Source organism: Dasypus novemcinctus, chromosome 17 (assembly GCF_030445035.2).
Source record: "Dasypus novemcinctus isolate mDasNov1 chromosome 17, mDasNov1.1.hap2, whole genome shotgun sequence".
NCBI classification, from domain to species: Eukaryota; Metazoa; Chordata; class Mammalia; order Cingulata; family Dasypodidae; genus Dasypus; species Dasypus novemcinctus.
The window spans coordinates 36698000-36716072 of record NC_080689.1 but is presented as its reverse complement, the minus strand read 5'-3'; the positions used below and the strand labels follow the sequence as shown (position 1 = coordinate 36716072).

General features: G+C 36.8%; 1 protein-coding gene across 2 annotated transcripts in view; it reads right to left on the bottom strand.

Annotated features, from left to right (window-relative positions):
• FOXN2 (forkhead box N2) overlaps nucleotides 1-18073 on the bottom strand; it is a 79191-nt gene that overhangs the window by 30015 nt on the left and 31103 nt on the right. For both annotated transcript variants that reach the window (XM_023588861.2, XM_004458771.4), the window contains exon 2: nucleotides 2633-3183. In XM_023588861.2, the coding sequence (XP_023444629.2) occupies nucleotides 2633-3169 (537 nt within the window). In that variant the 5' untranslated portion in view covers nucleotides 3170-3183. The remainder of the gene's footprint in view (nucleotides 1-2632; nucleotides 3184-18073) is intronic.

The window sequence follows — 18073 nt, the reverse complement described above, 5'->3', positions numbered from 1 at the left end:
CATCTACCATGATGGAAAAGTGCAAGAGACTGGGTTGAGCTCTAGAACAGTGCTGTCAACAGCACTTTTTACAGTGATGGAAATATTCTTTATTTGTGTTGTTCAATACACAGGCACTAGCCACATGTGGATATTTAGTGATGGAAGAGTGTAGCACTAAACTTTGCATTGAATAGATGGGAGAGGCAAGAAAAGTTCTGCCACTGAAGTACAAGTATATAGGGGCTGCCTAAATCTAAAGGTAGAGCATAAGATCTGAGAAACCTGTCCTGCCTCCACTAGATCCTTTCACCAAGTAATAAGCAAACAATCTATTGCTGTGGAAGGGGGAAGAGCATGAGAGAAAGAGAGAGATATACTCTACCCTCCTCCCACTGCCAAACAAGGCATAAGGTGAAAGATAAAGGTAGAGCAGCAATGCTAAGAAAAATCATATGACCCTCCAGTCTTCAACTGAGCACAAAGTATGAGCAGTCCATCTCTGCAGGAATTTGAAGCTTGTAATGTATTTGAGGGTAACCATGGCAAACACAAACTCCAAACCCAGTTCAATTATCAACTAGATTGATCAATACTTGTCCACACTAACAACCTGAAAGAAGAGGAATGCCTGTTTCTAGTGTTTCTCAGTCTCTAGTATTCAAACATCTTTGACATTCAATCCAAAATTATGAAACACACACAAAAATACTAGAGATAAAACCATCTGCAAAAACAGATCCAAAGAGATGGATCAGATGTTGAAACTATCAAATACTTTAAAATACTTATAATTAATATGTTAAAGGATCTAGTGGGGAATTTTAGCAGAAATGGAAAGTTTTTAAAAGTCAAATGAAAATGAAAATGCTAGAAATGAAAAATATGAAGTTCTTTGTTGGGACTATCAGTAGAATGAGCACAGCACAGGAAACAGTGAACAGGAAGAAAGCTGAATAAGAATTCACAAAACTGAAACAAAGAGAAGAAAGAGTTGCGGAAGGGGTAGAAAACCCAAAGGGTGGAGCAATAACAAATGGTTTAACGGTTTAACACATTTCTATTTGTTGTCATAGAAGCAGGAGAAAAATCGAGGCAGAAGAAATATTTGAAGAGATAATGAGCAAAAAGTTTCTAGAATTGATGAAAGATAAACCACAGAGCTAAGAACCTCTGAGGAACCAAAGTAGGATAAATATAAACACATCAGGGGAGATGTAGCTTAGTGGTTGAGTGCCTGCTTCCCGTGTACAAGGTCCTGGGTTCAATCCCTGGTATCTCCTAAAAAAAAAAGAAGGAACACACATCTAGGCCCATCATAGACAAACTTCTGAAAATTAGTGATTAAGAGAAAATCTTGAAGACTGTCTATAAGAAATATCACATTGGTAAAAAAGATAAGAAAGACAGCAGACTTCTCATCAGAAACCATGCTGGCCAGAAGACAACAGAGTAAAATCATTAGTACTGAAAGAAAAAGTGTCAACCTAGAATTCTATTACCCACTCTCCACCCCCCAAAAAAAGTGAAAAAAAAAAGAATTCATTGCCAACAGACCTGCACTAAAGAAGTGTTAAATAAACTTATCCAGACAGAAGGAATTGATAGTAGAAAGGGTATAAAGGTCAGCAAACTTTTTCTGTAAAGGGCCAGATATTTAAATATTTTAAATGTTGCAGGCAATATCGTCTCTCAACTCTATCATGGTAGCGAAAAGCAGCCATAGACAATATGTAAACAAACAGGTGTGGCTTTGATTCAATAAAACTTTATTTACAAAAGCAGATTTGGATGGCAGGCTGCAGTTTGCTAATCCTTGATCTACATAAAGGAATAAAGAACAGAAATGGTAAAAATGTGGGAAAACAAATTTATTTTTTCTTGAAATTCTTATAAAATTGACTGCTTTAAGCAAATACAGTAACAATTTTTTATATGGTTTATAATGTATGGCAATGATAGCAGAAAGGAAGGAGGGAACAGGGGAAGTATGCAGTTGTATGGTTCTTACAAAATAGGTGGAATGGTGTAATATTATTTGAAGGCAGACTGATAAATTAAAGGTGTATACTGAAAGCCACATAGCAACCACTAACAAAAATAAAACAAAGAGGTATACCCAATAAGTCAACAGGAGAGATAAAACCAAATCATAACAAATACTCAATCCAAAAGAAAACAGAGAAAGCAGAAAGGAAAAAAGAGATAAAGCAAATAGAAAACAAACAGCAAGGTAAAAGATTTAAACCCACCCATATTAATTACACTAACGTAAATAGTTTATATTCTAATTATAAGGCAGACTGTCAGACTGAATGAGAATAATATACTGATGCAGTTATAAGAGCACTACAGAAACGAAGTTTAGAAAATATTCTTTCTCAGAGGTTCTTACATCTGTGGAAACTAAGAATGCTAAAAAACTAATTTATATACCTATAGCAGACTGAACATAATTCTGCTAGATTTAGAACAATACTTAAGAAATTTTAAAACAACTCAAATGAAAGCAAATGGTGAGCTAATATAATCAAGCTCAAACTGAAGTAATTTTTTAACTCCCTTGATTTTCCCATATTTTAAAACCTAAATGGTAATCCACCCCCCCCCACTACACACACACCAAAATATAGCAATGTTCATAAACACTGACCTTTCCATGGCTTCTTTCCACTTTCTGAAAACATTTATTTAGGGAAAGATTATGTCGAACAGAATTCTTCCAGCCTGTTGGTGCAGTAGCAAAATATGGGAAGCGGTCCAGAATCCAGCTATAAATTTCTTTGACAGGCAAACATTTATTTGGAGAGTGTTCAATAGCCATATAAATGAGAAGACTAAAGGAGTAAGGAGGCTTTGAGGTTGCTGATTTTTTTTCTGGTTTCTGGTAGCAAGACTGTTCAAAGGATGGCACACCATCTCCCTCTATGTCATACAATGGACTAACAATAGGAAGACCCTCACTTCCAAGGCTGAAATTTGTTAGAAGATTAGTACTTTCATGAAGCCAGTTCAAGTTTGTGAGTTCATCATCTGCTGACTCACTGTCCACTAGAGTGGCCTTTGGCCCAGGAGCATCAATAGCTTCAGGCAAGCTTCCCATTTTGTAAATCAGGCTTAATCCTGCAATCTTTTCAGCTCCTGGGGTTTCAGCTCTCTTATCTGAAGTCATTCCAATCACTGGACCCATTTACTCTTACAGTTCTGCAATAAAGGAAACAATTATCAATGTAATTCTTAATATTCTTAACTTCTGGGAAAAGGTTAAGTATCTGCAAATCAGAGAAATTTTGCAATTATTTTACATAGTAGTTAAGTACAATATTTGTATAACAAAGACAGTAATGGTTATAATACAAGGAACAGAACTTATTTCATACTGGTTGAAATGGTAGTAAATAAAATATAGTGTTATAGTACCATATGTATCAGTGATAGAAACAAAATTAAATAATGACTTTTAAATACTTGATTAAGTACCTAGTCCACAGTAACCCCCTAAATAAGTAGTGGCTATTATTATTAAAACTAAAAAGATCCTTTATTTGATTTATGACTATATTCTAAGAACCTATGATTTTTACTCTAAGTCTCACATATGGTTCAATCCTGAAAATAACCAAATTTGAAATATTATTTAGCCAATAACTCCAAACAGGTTTTTCCCTCAAATATGAAATGTTTACTATAAAAAGGGGTAAACCATTTCTAAAATTTTTACAGTATATTATAATAAAAGGTGGTAACATGGGAAGTGAATGTGGCTCAAGCAATTGGACTCCCGTCGACCATATAGGGGGTCCTGGGTTTGGTTCCTAGGGACTCCTGGTGAAGGTGAGCTGGGGGAGACGGCCCATGCTGCGAGCTGACACAACAGCACGAGGCAACAAAAAGAGACTGAGGAAAGACAATTGAGAGACACAACAAAACAGGGAGTTGATGTAGCTCAAGCAATTGAATAAATGTCTTCCACATCAGAGATCCCAGAATCAGTTCCCTGTGCCTCTTAAAGAGAAGATGAGAAAAGACAAGCAGACACAGAAGAATGTGCAGCACAGAGAGAGCAGACAGTGAACCACAGGTGGCAAGGGGGGCGGGGAGGAATAAATAAAATAAATCTTTTAAAAAAGTGGCAACATTTCTTATTCACCATATTCATTCCCAGTGAAGGTAAATCTATAAATTCATTATTTCTTTTGTAAATTCTAGTATTTTTAACTTTGTTCTAGATCAAGTACTGACAATCTCTTAGTAGGGTTTAAACTATTTTCAGTAGGAAAGAAAAAGTTCTTTCTAAACGATCCTTTTTTATTTTTATTTTATTGAATGACTTGCTTTTTTAAACACACTTCAATTTAAATAAAAATGAAAAACCTGTCTTGAGAGAATAACTGACCAGAAAAGAAAGTGAAAGAATATGCTATTTAATTCATTTTCAATGGTCATAAAGATACCTCTGAATTTCTGAGTTCAGTGAAAAACTTTCCATGTCTTCCATCATTCTATTCTATCTACTTACACTTACATAACTGAAATAAGGGGAAGTATCTCCATTTTATTGTACTTAGAACATAACTGGCAACCTACATCAAGAATTATGAAAACTGGCCAATTTTTAACATAGAATAATAAATGTGGGGTCCTAATAACCTACTTCTAGATGTAGTTTCGAGCACTCAATTATCAGTAACAGTAATAGCTAAAATTTGGGAGGCCAGTCATTGCACTTAATACTTTATATTCTAAATGTCAATTAACTACCAAATAAACCTTATAAAAAATAGGCAATGTTATTAACCCACTTTTATAGATGAGGAAAAAATAATTCAGAGGGGTTAAGTGGTCCATTTAAGGTTATCCTGGCTAGTAAGTGGAAAAGCTAGGATTTAAATCCAGATATCCTCGCAATAGTATATACACATCACTCATGGGTAACCAAAGACCTGAATTCTATCCATTTTAAATCTTAACACTATTCTCTCCCTAGCCAGTCCCTATCTCCATCACTTACACCTATATCTGAGACTTGAAACACTCAAGACTTTATAAAAAAAAAAAAAAAAAAAAGGAAAAGGTCAAACTATAACAACGTAGGTTTCTGTTTCAGCCTACTATCAAAACCACACACACAAACGTGTTTATATATGCACACCATATATTTCACAGCTGACATCTTGTCACATGTTATTGACCAAATTTATTTATTCATTTTTATCACCAAAGTCTCTCTACCCATAGAGAATACAAAAGTGTGATGAATGAGAATTCATTTGTGAAGGAAGTCTTGCTTCTTTAAAACAAACCAAAGCAAAACAAAAACAAACAAACAAAAAACAACCAAAAAACCACTCTTTAGCACCCAGTGTCCTAATAAAGAAGGCAGTAACTAATTTCTAATGTTCCATTCTTCCTTTTTCATCTGTGTCTTCACTTATATTCAAATCATAGAGAACATAAAATTATAGAGTACCAAATTGTAGTGTCAAACATTTACTGAGATGTTACTACATCACACACAGTATGCTATGGGTTTTAAAATGAATCATCTCTACTTACTCTGAACTACCAATTAAATTAAATCTATGTATAGTCCTTTCTTCCTGACTGAATTCCATAAGGGGTAAAAGAGTACTTTACTTTTGTATTCCTAATTGATCATACCAAATGCTGGGCATGAGCAGGAACTCAAATCATAATGATTTAAAATGATAAGAACTTAAAAGCACTGTGCTAACTTAACTGTCTTTAAGTGTTATAAGAAACAACTCCTTAAAGGTAGGAAACATTCTCACGTAACAATCAGAAAACTGAAATTCATTGTTATGAATAGGAAAATGGAAGGTAAATAAGCCATTTACCTAAGGTTCTAATGCTAATAAAAGTACCAAAATTATAAACCAGCCATTTCAAGTTTTGTCCATTAGATGACACTCAATTTTTTAAGGAACTTGTATTCTTAGCAATACTAAAACAGAAGCATTGAGTTGTTTAATGCAACAGATACTCAAAAATTAGTCTCTTAGTAACTACTAACTAAATAATTCTCATTAGAAACTAATTTACATGAGAGCAAACATATGTTATTCCTCTGAATGACAAGTTTAGAATATTACTTTCAGATATAAACCAATACTATGGCAACAAATATGTCAAGGAGTTTCAAAGAGCAGACGCACACAAAGTTTTTTAAAAAAACGTACTGATATTAAAAGGCTGAGATTTTCTTAGTAAGATATGAACTGCCACTATATTTTCAAGGAGGAAAAAAAAAGCTGTTTCTAAACTATTTAATGAAGTCCATTTTTGCTCATATTAGCAATGGTTTAAAAAATATCAAATATGCAATTTTGGGCAAGGACCTAGGAAAGCTAACTAGTAATATCTATCAGGAATCATTCAAATTTTCATTATCTTTTGACCAAATAATTCCACTTATGGGCCAGTTTGATGAAAGTAATCTTATGTATGGAAAAAAATCTCTCTTTTACACATACACCATACACATGTTCATCTAAGAATATATCCAGTAATAGAGAAATGGGGAAATAAACTAGAGCACATTTATTCAGTCTAATATTTAGAGCCCTTAAACTGATATCTTGAAAACTGTGAAGTAAACAAAAAAGCTTACAAAAACTTCTGAGGAAAAGAAAATATAACCCCCCCCCAAAAGCTATTATTTTACTAGCAAATTGGCAATTTGTTTTTCTATTTTCTAGTTTTTCTTTAATGCATCTATTATTTTTATAGATTAACCTTAAAGGGAAAAAGATTGCAGTAGATTATTTTTAGATGTAGTATTTCCATTACACACACACAAAATCAACTTACAAAAAGGTTGTGGACTATTAGTCAAAGGGCTCAAGTGAAGAACAAAACTATCTCTTGAATTCTTAGTATAGGCTGGTCTGTGAAAAAACAACAACAAAAACTAAAACACAACAACAAAAACCCTCTTCTGCAACACAAATTAGCTCACTAAGCAGGATGGGGATGATTTTAGTATAATGTGGAAATCACATGGATTTGTACATGATTTTCCCAGCCTATTAATGTTTTTGCACTACCAAGTGCAACAGCTGAACCCAAAATAGGCTAACAGTGGAAAGCAGCAAACTGCTGAAAATATAGTACTGCACTCAATTCTCATTCAACCCATGTTTTTCCTCTCCCTTCAGTTTGGCCACATGCTCTTTCTTGGAATAGTTTAATGAGTCCTTCTCTTAAAAATCTTTGTATACTTTTACTCATATCTCCATCACCCTGCCACTTCAACCTTTTCTTGTGCAGTCTATTAGGGCAGCTTCATCTCTTTTTTACCCCTTTAAACTGACTCTAGTATATATTTGTAACAAATTTAAGGTCTTTTAAAATATTCTAGTGTTTTTACTAGGATTTGTTTAGTTAGCATTCTGGTTACAGTGTTACATAAATTTTAGGTAAATTGACACATCAGCTGTGCACAATTTTAGCTTTGTCAGAAATATATAATATTAAAGTGTATATTTCACAATAAAATCAAAGAAAACTTAAAGTTTTATATATTTTGAAAATTCTAGTTTTATTGGGAAACCACTTCTTAAAATGAATGGAAACAATGTAGCAACAGAACATGAATAACAGGCATAGAGGTATGCTTCATAAAGCAAAATGAATAAATAAAAGGAAATCTGAGCTAGTGATGTAATACTTCCTTTTACTAATCGTTTAAGAACAATAGTTCAACAAACCACATATAAACTGTTACATAAAATAAATGTCATTCAAAATGAACATTAATGGCCAAGAGAATATGGTATGGGAATTGAAAAAAATGTATCAAGTTTTTAGGAGTGTAACTACCATAATTCAAGAATTAATAAATCCACAAATAAATCAATTTCTAAAACCAAGACTTTTCCACAAAGTCAAGTAGATAAATATATTAAGCATTTTAGCAAAAGTACATATTTATGCTAAAACTTCAAATCTTCTACATTTCAGGAAGGAACAGAATTTCTTCTCACAACAATTTTTATTTTTTTTATTTTTTTATTTTTTAAATTTTATTTTTTTTATTGACTTTGTAATAATATTACATTAAAAATATATATGTGAGGTCCCATTCAACCCCACCCCCCCACCCCACCTCTCCCCCCCCCAGCAACACTCGTTCCCATCATCATGACACATCCATTGGATTTGGATCTTTGGCACCTCTGCACCTCATAGTCAATGGTCCACATCATGGCCCATACTCTCCTCCATTCCATCCAGTGGGCCCTGTGAGGATTTACAATGTCCGGTGATTGCCTCTGAAGCACCATCCAGGGCAGCTCCACTCACAACAATTTTTAAAGTGGAAAGTTCAAATAAGCACAGTACAATCACTCTGGGATCCCTATATAGAGCTTTGTTTTATAACCTGCCATGTTATTTTGAGAAGAGGGTTCACAATTTAAACACACATTTTTTTCACAGCTGTGCAGCTCATCCACCTCCTAAAGGCGTCTGAGATCTGCTCATGTGCAAATTATGTTCTATACTAGAGTGAAATTCTACTCTAGAACAAGAAAATAAAATCATACTTAAATTCCCAAAAGGTTAGAAGAGAGAATTTTTGCTTAGGTTGCTATTAACATTGGCCTGAGAGGAAACACTTTACTGAGACTAAATAAGAGAAGGAAAACTTAGCCACAGAATTTTCAATATTATTCAAAGTCTAGTGTGCAGCATCACAGGGAATTAGAGGTTTTACTTTGATAGCCTTTTTACCTTCTAAACACAAAACTTTAGCTTTAATGACACGGATTTTTCAGTTATCTTGTTTTTCCACGCTTTTAATTGATTGTATTAAACACTGAGTAAACACACAAAACAACTTGTTTTCTTTATGGTTTTATCACATTATTAATAGATCCCTAAACATTTTATAACTTAGCTTTTCATGCTTTCTAAACATCATATAAAATTGAGTCATACTGACTATGTTCTGGGACTTTTCTTCCCCATCAAATTCATTAACATTATTTTAGCAGTAATTCTTCATTTTCACAAATAATTAAGATTCCACTTTATGAAAACATCACATTTATTAAACTCTTAAGGACCATTTGTTTGTATTTGAGGCTACTACAAGGATTAGTGTTATGGACATCCTTGTTCATATCTACTGGAACACAAGAGGCAAAATATGTCTAAGAGTAGGAGGTAAAATTTGGTGGTCACAAAGTATTCTTATCTTCAACTTTGATAACAAACCACTTTCCAAAATGGTTGAACCAATTTACACCCTCACTGGGAATGTATTATGATTGTTCCATGTCCTTGTCACAAATTTTATTTTCTGCCAATCTGATGACTATGAAATTCTATCTCCTTATGATTTTAATTCACATTTCCCAGATTTGTAGTGAGCTGAACATCTTTTGGTTGCTGTTTAGGTTTCCACTTCTATAAAATGACAATTGAAGTATTTTGCCCTATTTTCTACAGGGTTGTCTTTTCCTTAATAGTTTGTATTATTTGGATACTAACCCTTATAAGCAATACAAATATCTTTCCTCAGTAGATGGCTTGTCTTTTTAGTCTCTATTAGTTGTCTTTTAATAAACAAGTTCTTCATTTTTATATTGTGGAATTTATTAGCACTTTTCTTAATGGTCTGCAGTTTTGTGTTTAAGAAATACTTCCTTATCCCAAAGCCATATTTTTATTCCATATTATCTTCTAAAAGTTTTATAGTTTTTACCTTTCATATTTAAGTCTTCAATTCACAAAAATGTATGTATTTTTTACCCAATTTCATTTTTTCCATATGGATATACAATTGTTCCAGTACCATTTATTAAAAATTCCAGAAGATGGTGGCTCAGTAAGGAGCTCCAAGAGTCAGCTTGTCCTACAGGACAGTTAGTAATTATCCAGAGCTTTCTAAAACACCTAACTGGGGGGCCCAGGAGTCCAGAAGAGCATCTTGAAACATCCTTGAAAGAATGGAAGGAGAAGACTGCCCATCTGCAGTGAAGTTGCATGAATAGAGCATTCCACGCCACAGAAGCTGGTACTCATCCTCCACTGGTGGCAGAAACTGACTTGGAAGCTATTCTGTTGATGGAATTGGAAGCTCCATTTACCAAAAAAGGGGAAGGAAGAGATGGTTGGCCACTGACTTCAGCTACTGTTTAGTAAATTTGACTGGCTTAAAGTATAACTTTAAGCTGAAGTTTTAACTTGTCCGAGTCAAAAAGAGTTCAGGAGCCGCCATTTTAACTCCGCCTCCAGCATGAGGCCAATTGAAAATCACAGTGATAGTATGGACCAGCTTCTTTCCACCCAGATTGAAACCACAGCCCTAGCCTAGGCTGCAGCCCCATCTCCAGAAGGGAGGAAGCTGGAGGGGCCTGCACCAGGCTCTCCAGATAACTGCAGGTGCTTTTGGCTGGAACAGGATGAATAGGTGGACACCTGAGGCTCCACCTCAATAGGATAGGAGGGGATTGGGCTTTTCCTCAGCTTCTCTGGGCAACTGCAGGCACTTTTGGTGCACACAAACTGGTTTGTTGAGTACTTCAATTCCATCTCCACATTTGCCCTCTCCCCCTGTAGGATAGGACAGGGCTGGTATTTTCTCAGACTATCCAGGAAACTGCAGGCTCTTTTGGCCTGCAAGAACTTGACTGTAGGGAGCCTGTAACTCCACCCCCACCCCCGATAGGGCAAGAAGTGGTAGTGTTTCCCCAGCCACTCTGGGTAATTGCAGATGCTTTTTGCCCATACAGACTGAAGAGTCGGACACCTATAGCTCAATCTCCACCCCCAAGAAGGATATGAGGGGAGTTGTGTTTCCTCAGACTTTCCAGGCTATGGCAGGCACTTTTGGTCTACACAGAATGAATTGCTGGGTGCCTGTGGTTCCATCTCCACCTCCTAAAGGGCAGAAAGGACAGTATTCTGTCAGCCTCTTAGGCAAGTGAAGGAATATTCAGCCCACATGGATTACATTGTTGGGCATTCCAGAGGGTCTGTGCTATTTTAGTCTACCTGGGCAACTGTGGTTATTTTGGACCCACGTGGCATAGATTACTGCCCATACCTGCAGCTCCATCCATGCCCCAGGCAGGGGAGGAAAGCATGTGAACCTTCATCAGTCTCTCTGGACAACTACAGAAGGTACTGGCCTGAAAGACTTGGATTATTACACATGGCTGCAGCTCTGTCCCTACCCCTGGCAGAGGAGAAAGTTGGGAGACACTTCATTAGTCCCTAGGGCAACATGGGCAGTTTCAGCCACTACAACTTACATTACCAACTACATCCTTGGCTCTTACTACAAAACCAGGAAGGGAGAAAAGGCTAGTAGCCCTAAATTAAAGAGAGGAACTGCACCTAGAATAAATACATCTAGGAAGCCAGATGCCAAGACACCAACAAAAAAATTATAATCCATACCAAGAAACAGGAAAATATGGCCCAGTCAAAGGAACAAGAAAAGCCTCCATATGACACAAAGGAGTTGAGACAACTAATCAGAGATGTTCAAACAAATCTCCTTAATAAATCCAATGAGCTGGCTAAAGAGATTAAGGATATTAAGAAGACACTGGGTGAGCACAAAGAATAATTTGAAAGCATATTTAGAAAAATAGTAGGTCTTACGGGAATGAAAGGCACAATAAATGAAATTAAAAAAATAAAAATACACTAGAGACATGTAACAGTAGATTTGAGGAGGCAGAAGAAAAGGATCAGTGAGCTTGAAGATATGGCTTCTGAAAGCAAACATAAAACAGAACAGATGAAGAATGGGAAAAATTGAACAGGGTCTCAGGGAACTAAATGACATGACAGCAAGAGATGTGCAAACATACATGTCTTGGGTGTCCACAAAGGAGAAAAGAAGGGAAAAGGGGCAGAAGGAATATATGAACAAATAATGGCAGAAAATTTCCCAACACTATTGAAGGACATAGATATCTGTGCCCAAGAAACAAAACATACTCCCATCCAAATAAATCTGAATAGACCAACTCTGGGACACATCTTAATCAGAATGTCAAATGCCAAAGACAAAGAGAGAATTCTGAGAGTAGTAAGAGAAAAGCAATGCATAACATGTAAGGGATACCCAATAAGGTTAACTGCCAATTTCTCAGCAGAAACCATGGATGCAAGAAGGCAGTGGTAATATATACTTAAGATACTGCAAGAGAAAAACTGCCAGCCAAGAATCTTATAGTTGGCAAGACTGTCTCTCAAAAATGAGGGTGAGTTAAGAATATTCACAGATAAACAGAAACTGGGAGAGTTTGTAACCAAGAGACTGGCTTTATAAGAAATACTAAAGGGAGTACTACAGCCTGAAAAGAAAAGACAGGAGAGAGGTTTGGAAGAGAGCCTAGAAATGAAGATTATAGCAGTAAAAGTAACTAACAGTGTAGAAAGAGTGTTGAAAATAAAATGACAGATAAAAACCAAAGGTCAAAATGGGTGAAATAAGAACTGCCTTTACAGAAATAACATTGGATGTTAGTGGATTAAAATACCCAATCAGGCGGTGGACTTGACCCAGTGGTTAGGGCGTCCGTCTACCACATGTGAGGTCCGTGGTTCAAACCCCAGGCCACCTTGACCCGTGTGGAGCAGGCCCATGCACAGTGCTGATGTGCACAAGGAGTGCCATGCCACGCAGGGGTGTCCCCTGCGTAGGGGAGCCCCATGCGCAAGGAGTGCACCCCAATAGGAGAGCCACCCCATGCAAAAGAAAGTGCAACCTGCCCAGGAATGGTGCCGCACACACGGAGAAATGACACAACAAGATGACGCAACAAAAAGAAACACAGATTCCCGTGCCACTGACAACAACAGAAGCAGATAAAAAGAAGAACATGCAGCAAATGGACACAGAGAACAGACAACCAGGGTGGGGCGGGAGGGGAGATAAATAAATAAATCTTTTTAAAAAAACACCCAATCAAAAGACAGAGACTGGTGGAGTGGGTAAGAAAATACTATTTGCTATCTACCAGAGACTCACTTTAGACTGAAGGATACCAATAGACTGAAAGTGGAAGGCAAGAAAAAGATATTCCACATATGCAGTAACCAAAAATAAGCTGGAGCTGCTATATTTTTATCAGATGAAACAGATTTTAAAAAGCAGTCTTTTTTACTTTGAGAGGTGAAGAATTGTCTCGTTTGTCTGTTTTTTGTTTTAGTATTATAATATTATGGAAATACTGAAAATACTCTAATAATGATTGAAGTGATGGATGCACAACTGTGATTACACCAAACACCACTGATTGTACACTTTGATGAACTGTATGCTTTATTAATATGTATCAATAAAATTGATTTGTTAAACAAGTTTAAAAAATTAAATAAAATGTATATGCACCTAACCAGGATGCCGGAAGATACACAAGGCAAACACTGGTAAAACTTGAGGGAGAAATAGATAACTCTACAACAATAGTTGGAGACTTCAATATGCTGCTGTCAGCCTTGGATAGAACATCTGAGCAGAGGATCAAGAAAGAAACAGCTTGAATAATATGATAGATGGACAAAATCTAATAAACAGAACATTGCACCCCTAAACAGAAATCTAATATACAGAACATTGTAGCCCTGAACAGCAGGATATACATTCTTCTCAGGTGCTCATGGATCTTTCTCCAGGATAGACCATATGTTGGGTCACAAAGCGATCTCAACAAAAACAACAAGATCATAATTATGCAAAATACTTTCTCTGATCATAATGGAATTAAAGTTGGAAATCAACAAGAGGTGGACATAGGGAAAATTCACAAATATAAGGAGATTAAACAACACATTCTTAAGTAATCTGTGGGTCAAACAAGATATTGCAAGAGATTTCAGAAAATATTTTGAGACAAATGAAAATGAGAACACAACATCAAAACCAATGGGACATTTCAAAGGCAATGCTGAGTGGGAAATTCATAGTCCTCAATGCTTACATTAAAAAAGAAAGAGCTAAGATTGAATATCCAATTTTACACCTGGAGGAACTAGAAAAAGAATAGCAAACTAAACCCAAACCAAGCTGAAGGAAAGAAACAGTAAAGATGAGGGCAGAAATAAATGAAATTGAGAACCAAAAAACAATAGAATTTAAAAAGCCAAAAGTTGGTTCCTTGAGAAGAATAACAAGATCGATAAACTGACAAAATCAAAAAAGAGAAGATGCAAATAAATGAAATAAAAATGAAAACAGGGACATTACTACTGACCCCACAAAAATAAAAGAGATCATAAGAAGATACTATGAACAACTGTATGCCAAAAAACTAGACAATGCAGACAAAATGGAAAAATTCCTAGGAACATACAAACAACCTACACTGACCCTAGAAGAAATAGAAGACCTCGACAAACCAATCACAATTACAGAGATTGAAACAGACATCAAAAAACTCCCCAAAATGAAAAGTCCATGGTCAGACAGTTTCACAGGTGAGTTCTACCAAGCATTCAAAGATTTAATACCAATCTTACTCAAGCTCCTCCAAAGAACTGAACAAAAAGGAAGCTACCAAACTCATTCTATGAAGCCAATATCACTCTGATACCAAAGCCAGATAAAGATATTACGAAAAAAAAAATTACTGACCCATTTCCCTAATGAATACAAATGCAAAAAGCCTCAACAAAATACCTGCTAATCAAATCAACAACACAAAAGAATTTACTCATGATAATCAAGTGGGTTTTATACCGGGCAGACAAGGGTAGTTCAGCACAAGAAAACCAATCAGTGCAATATACCACATTAATAAATCAAAGAAGAAAAAGTACATGATCCCATCAATTGACGAAGAAAAGGCATTTGAGGGAAATGGATGTGGCTCAAGCAGTTGGGCTCCCGCCTACCATATAGGAGGCCCAGGGTTAGATGCCCAGGGCCTCCTGGTGAGCGCAAGCTGGCCCGTGTAACAAGCTGGCCCATGCGGGAGTGCCACCCCATGCAGGAGTTCGGGCCAACGCAAAGAGCTGGCACAGCAAGATGATGCAACAAGAGACACAGAGGAGAGACAATAAGAAGATGTGGCAGAACAGGGAGCTGAGGTGGTATAAGAGAGTGATTGCCTCTCTCCCACTCTGGAAGTTTCTAGGATTAGTTCCTGGAGCCACCTAATGGGAATACAAGCAGATGGACAGAGAGCAAATCGACAGAGAGAGCAAACATGGCAGGGGAGGGGGTGAGAAATAAAGAAATATTTTTTAAAAACTTCAATGCTAATGACATTTTTTAAAAAAAGGCATTTGACAAAATATAACATCCTTTCTTGATAAAAATCATACAAAAGACAGGAATTAAAGGACACTTTCAACATTGATAAAGGCCATACACGAAAAACCCACAGCTATTATATTCATTGGTGAAAGACTGAAAGCTTTCCTGTTGAGATCAGGAATAAGACAAGAAAGCCCACTGTCATCAGTATTGTTTAATACAGTGCTATAGGATCTAGTTAGAGCAATCAGGCAAGAAAAAGAAACAGAAGAAAAAGAAGCAAATCAGAAAGGAAGTAGTAAAACTTTCATTATTCTTAGATGGTATGATCCTATACCTAGAAAAGTACCATAAAAGCTACAACAAAGCTGCTGGAGCTAATAATTTCAGTGGAGGGTCAGCATACAAGAGCCATACAAAGATATCAGTGGTATTTCTACATGCTGATAATGTGTAATCTAAGGAGGAAGCCAGGAAAAAAATTCTAATTACAATAGCAACTAAAACTATCAAATATTTAGGAATAAACTTAATCAAGGATGCAAAGCAACTGTATCCAGAAAACTATAACGCACTGCTAAAAGAAACAGAAAAAGACCTAAATAATTGGAAGGACACCCCATGCTCAAGAATTGGATGACTAAATATCATTAAGATGCCATTCTACTCAAATTGATATACAAACTCAATGCAATCCCGATAAAAATTCCACCAGCATTTTAAAAATAAATGGAAAACACAATTATCAAATTTATTTTGAAGGGTAAAGGGCCCTGAATAGCCAGAAACATCTTAAAAAGGAAGAACTAAATTGGAGGACTTTCATATTTCCTAGCTACAGTGGTAAAAACAGCATGGTACTGGCATAAAAAAGGACACATAGACCAATGGAACCAAACTGATGGTTCAGAAACAGACCTCACACCTATGGTCTAGTGATTTTTGTCAAGCCTATCAAATCCACCCTACTTGGGTAGGAACAGTCCATTCACCAAATGGTGCTGGGGAAACTGGGTATCAATAGCCAAAAGAAAGAAAGAGGACCCCTATCTCACACCTTATACAAAAATTAACTCAAAACGGATCAAAGACCTAAATATAAAAGCTCTGTATTAGTCAGCCAAAGGGGTGCTGATGCAAAGTACCAGAAATCTGTTGGCTTTTTTGTTGTTGTTGTTTAAAGATTATTTATTTATTTCTCTCTCCTTCTCCCCTGCCCCAATTGTCTGTTCTCTTTGTCTATGTGTTGCGTCTTCTTCTTTGTCCGCTTCTGTTGTTGTCAGCGGCATGGGAATCTGTTTCTTTTTGTTGCATCATCTTGTTGTGTCAGCTCTCCATGTGTGTGGCGCCATTCTTAGGCAGGCTGCACTTTCTTTCATGCTGGGCGGCTCTCCTATTGGGGCGCACTCCTTGGGCGTGGGGCTCCCCTACGCAGGGGACACCCCTGCATGGCACGGCACTCCTTGCGCGCATCAGCACTGCACATGGGCCAGCTGCACATAGGTCAAGGAGGCCCAGTGTTTGAACCACGCACCTCCCATGTGGTAGACAGATGCCCTAACCACTGGGCCAAGTCGGCTTCCCTGTTAGCTTTTATAAAGGGTATTTATTTGGGATAGAAGCTTACAGTTACGAGGTCCTAAGGAGTCCAACCTAAGACTGCTTTCTCACCAAAATCCGTTGCCATGTGTTGAAGCAAGATTCCTGGTCTCCCCTCTCTTCTTCCTCTTAAGGCTCTGTGGGCCCAGCTACTTGCTATTTCAGCTGTAGGCTGGCAGAGGGCTCATCTCTCAGGGCTTCCTATATTAGTCTGGCATAGGGCTTGTTTCTTCCCAGCCCTTATCAGCTGCTCAGCTGCTCTCTTCTCTTTAGCTGCAAACTGTTAGGCAAATGGCTCAGTTCTCCCAGGCTTTAGCTGTTTAAATCTTCTCTCCTCTGGTATATGGAGTTTACTCTTTCTGTGTCTTCTTGAATGAGTGTCCATTTATATCCATCCACCAGGGGGTGAGGACTCAACCCTGAGTCACACCCTACTGACACGGTCAAATCTAGCAGTTCTTAACCAAGGGTCTGTGAACTTGAATTGAAATTCAAATAAACATTATTCTTGTGAGGATGTGTTGGTATGGGTGTGATACATTTATTATATAATACACAGTATAGTGTGGACTTAGTAAGGAGTCTGTGGTTTTCACCTGACTGGCAAAGGGGTCTGTGGAAAAAAAAGTTAAGAACCCCTGCCCTAAGTAAGACATGTCACCTGAATCTAATGCATTCAAAGGGTATCATGCCCAGAGGAACAGACTAGTATACAAACATAATTTCTCTCTCTTTTTTTTTTTTGATTCCTAAATATCAAACTGCCACAAGCTCCTAGAAGAAAATGTAGGAAAACATCTTCAAGACCTGGTGGTAGGTGGTGCATTCTTAAACCTTAACACTGAAAGCACAAGCAATGAAAAGAAAATGTGGATAAATGGGACCTCCTCAAACTTAAAACACTTTTGTGATTCAAAGGACTTTGTCAAGAAGGTGAAAGGCTGCCCATTCAATGGGAGAAAATATTTGGAAACCACATATTCAACAAGAGTTTGATTTGCATTCTATATAAAGAGATCATACAACTCAACAATAAAAGAGCAAAGAATCCAATTTAAAAAGGGGTAAAAGACTTAAATAGGCATTTCTCCAAAGAGGAAATACAAATGGCCAAAAAGCACATGAAAAAATATTCAATATCACCAGTTATCAGGGAAATGCAAATCAAAATGACAATGAGATATCATCTCACACCACACAAAATGGCCATTATTTAAAAAACAGAGGGGAGCAGATGTAGCTCAAGTGGTT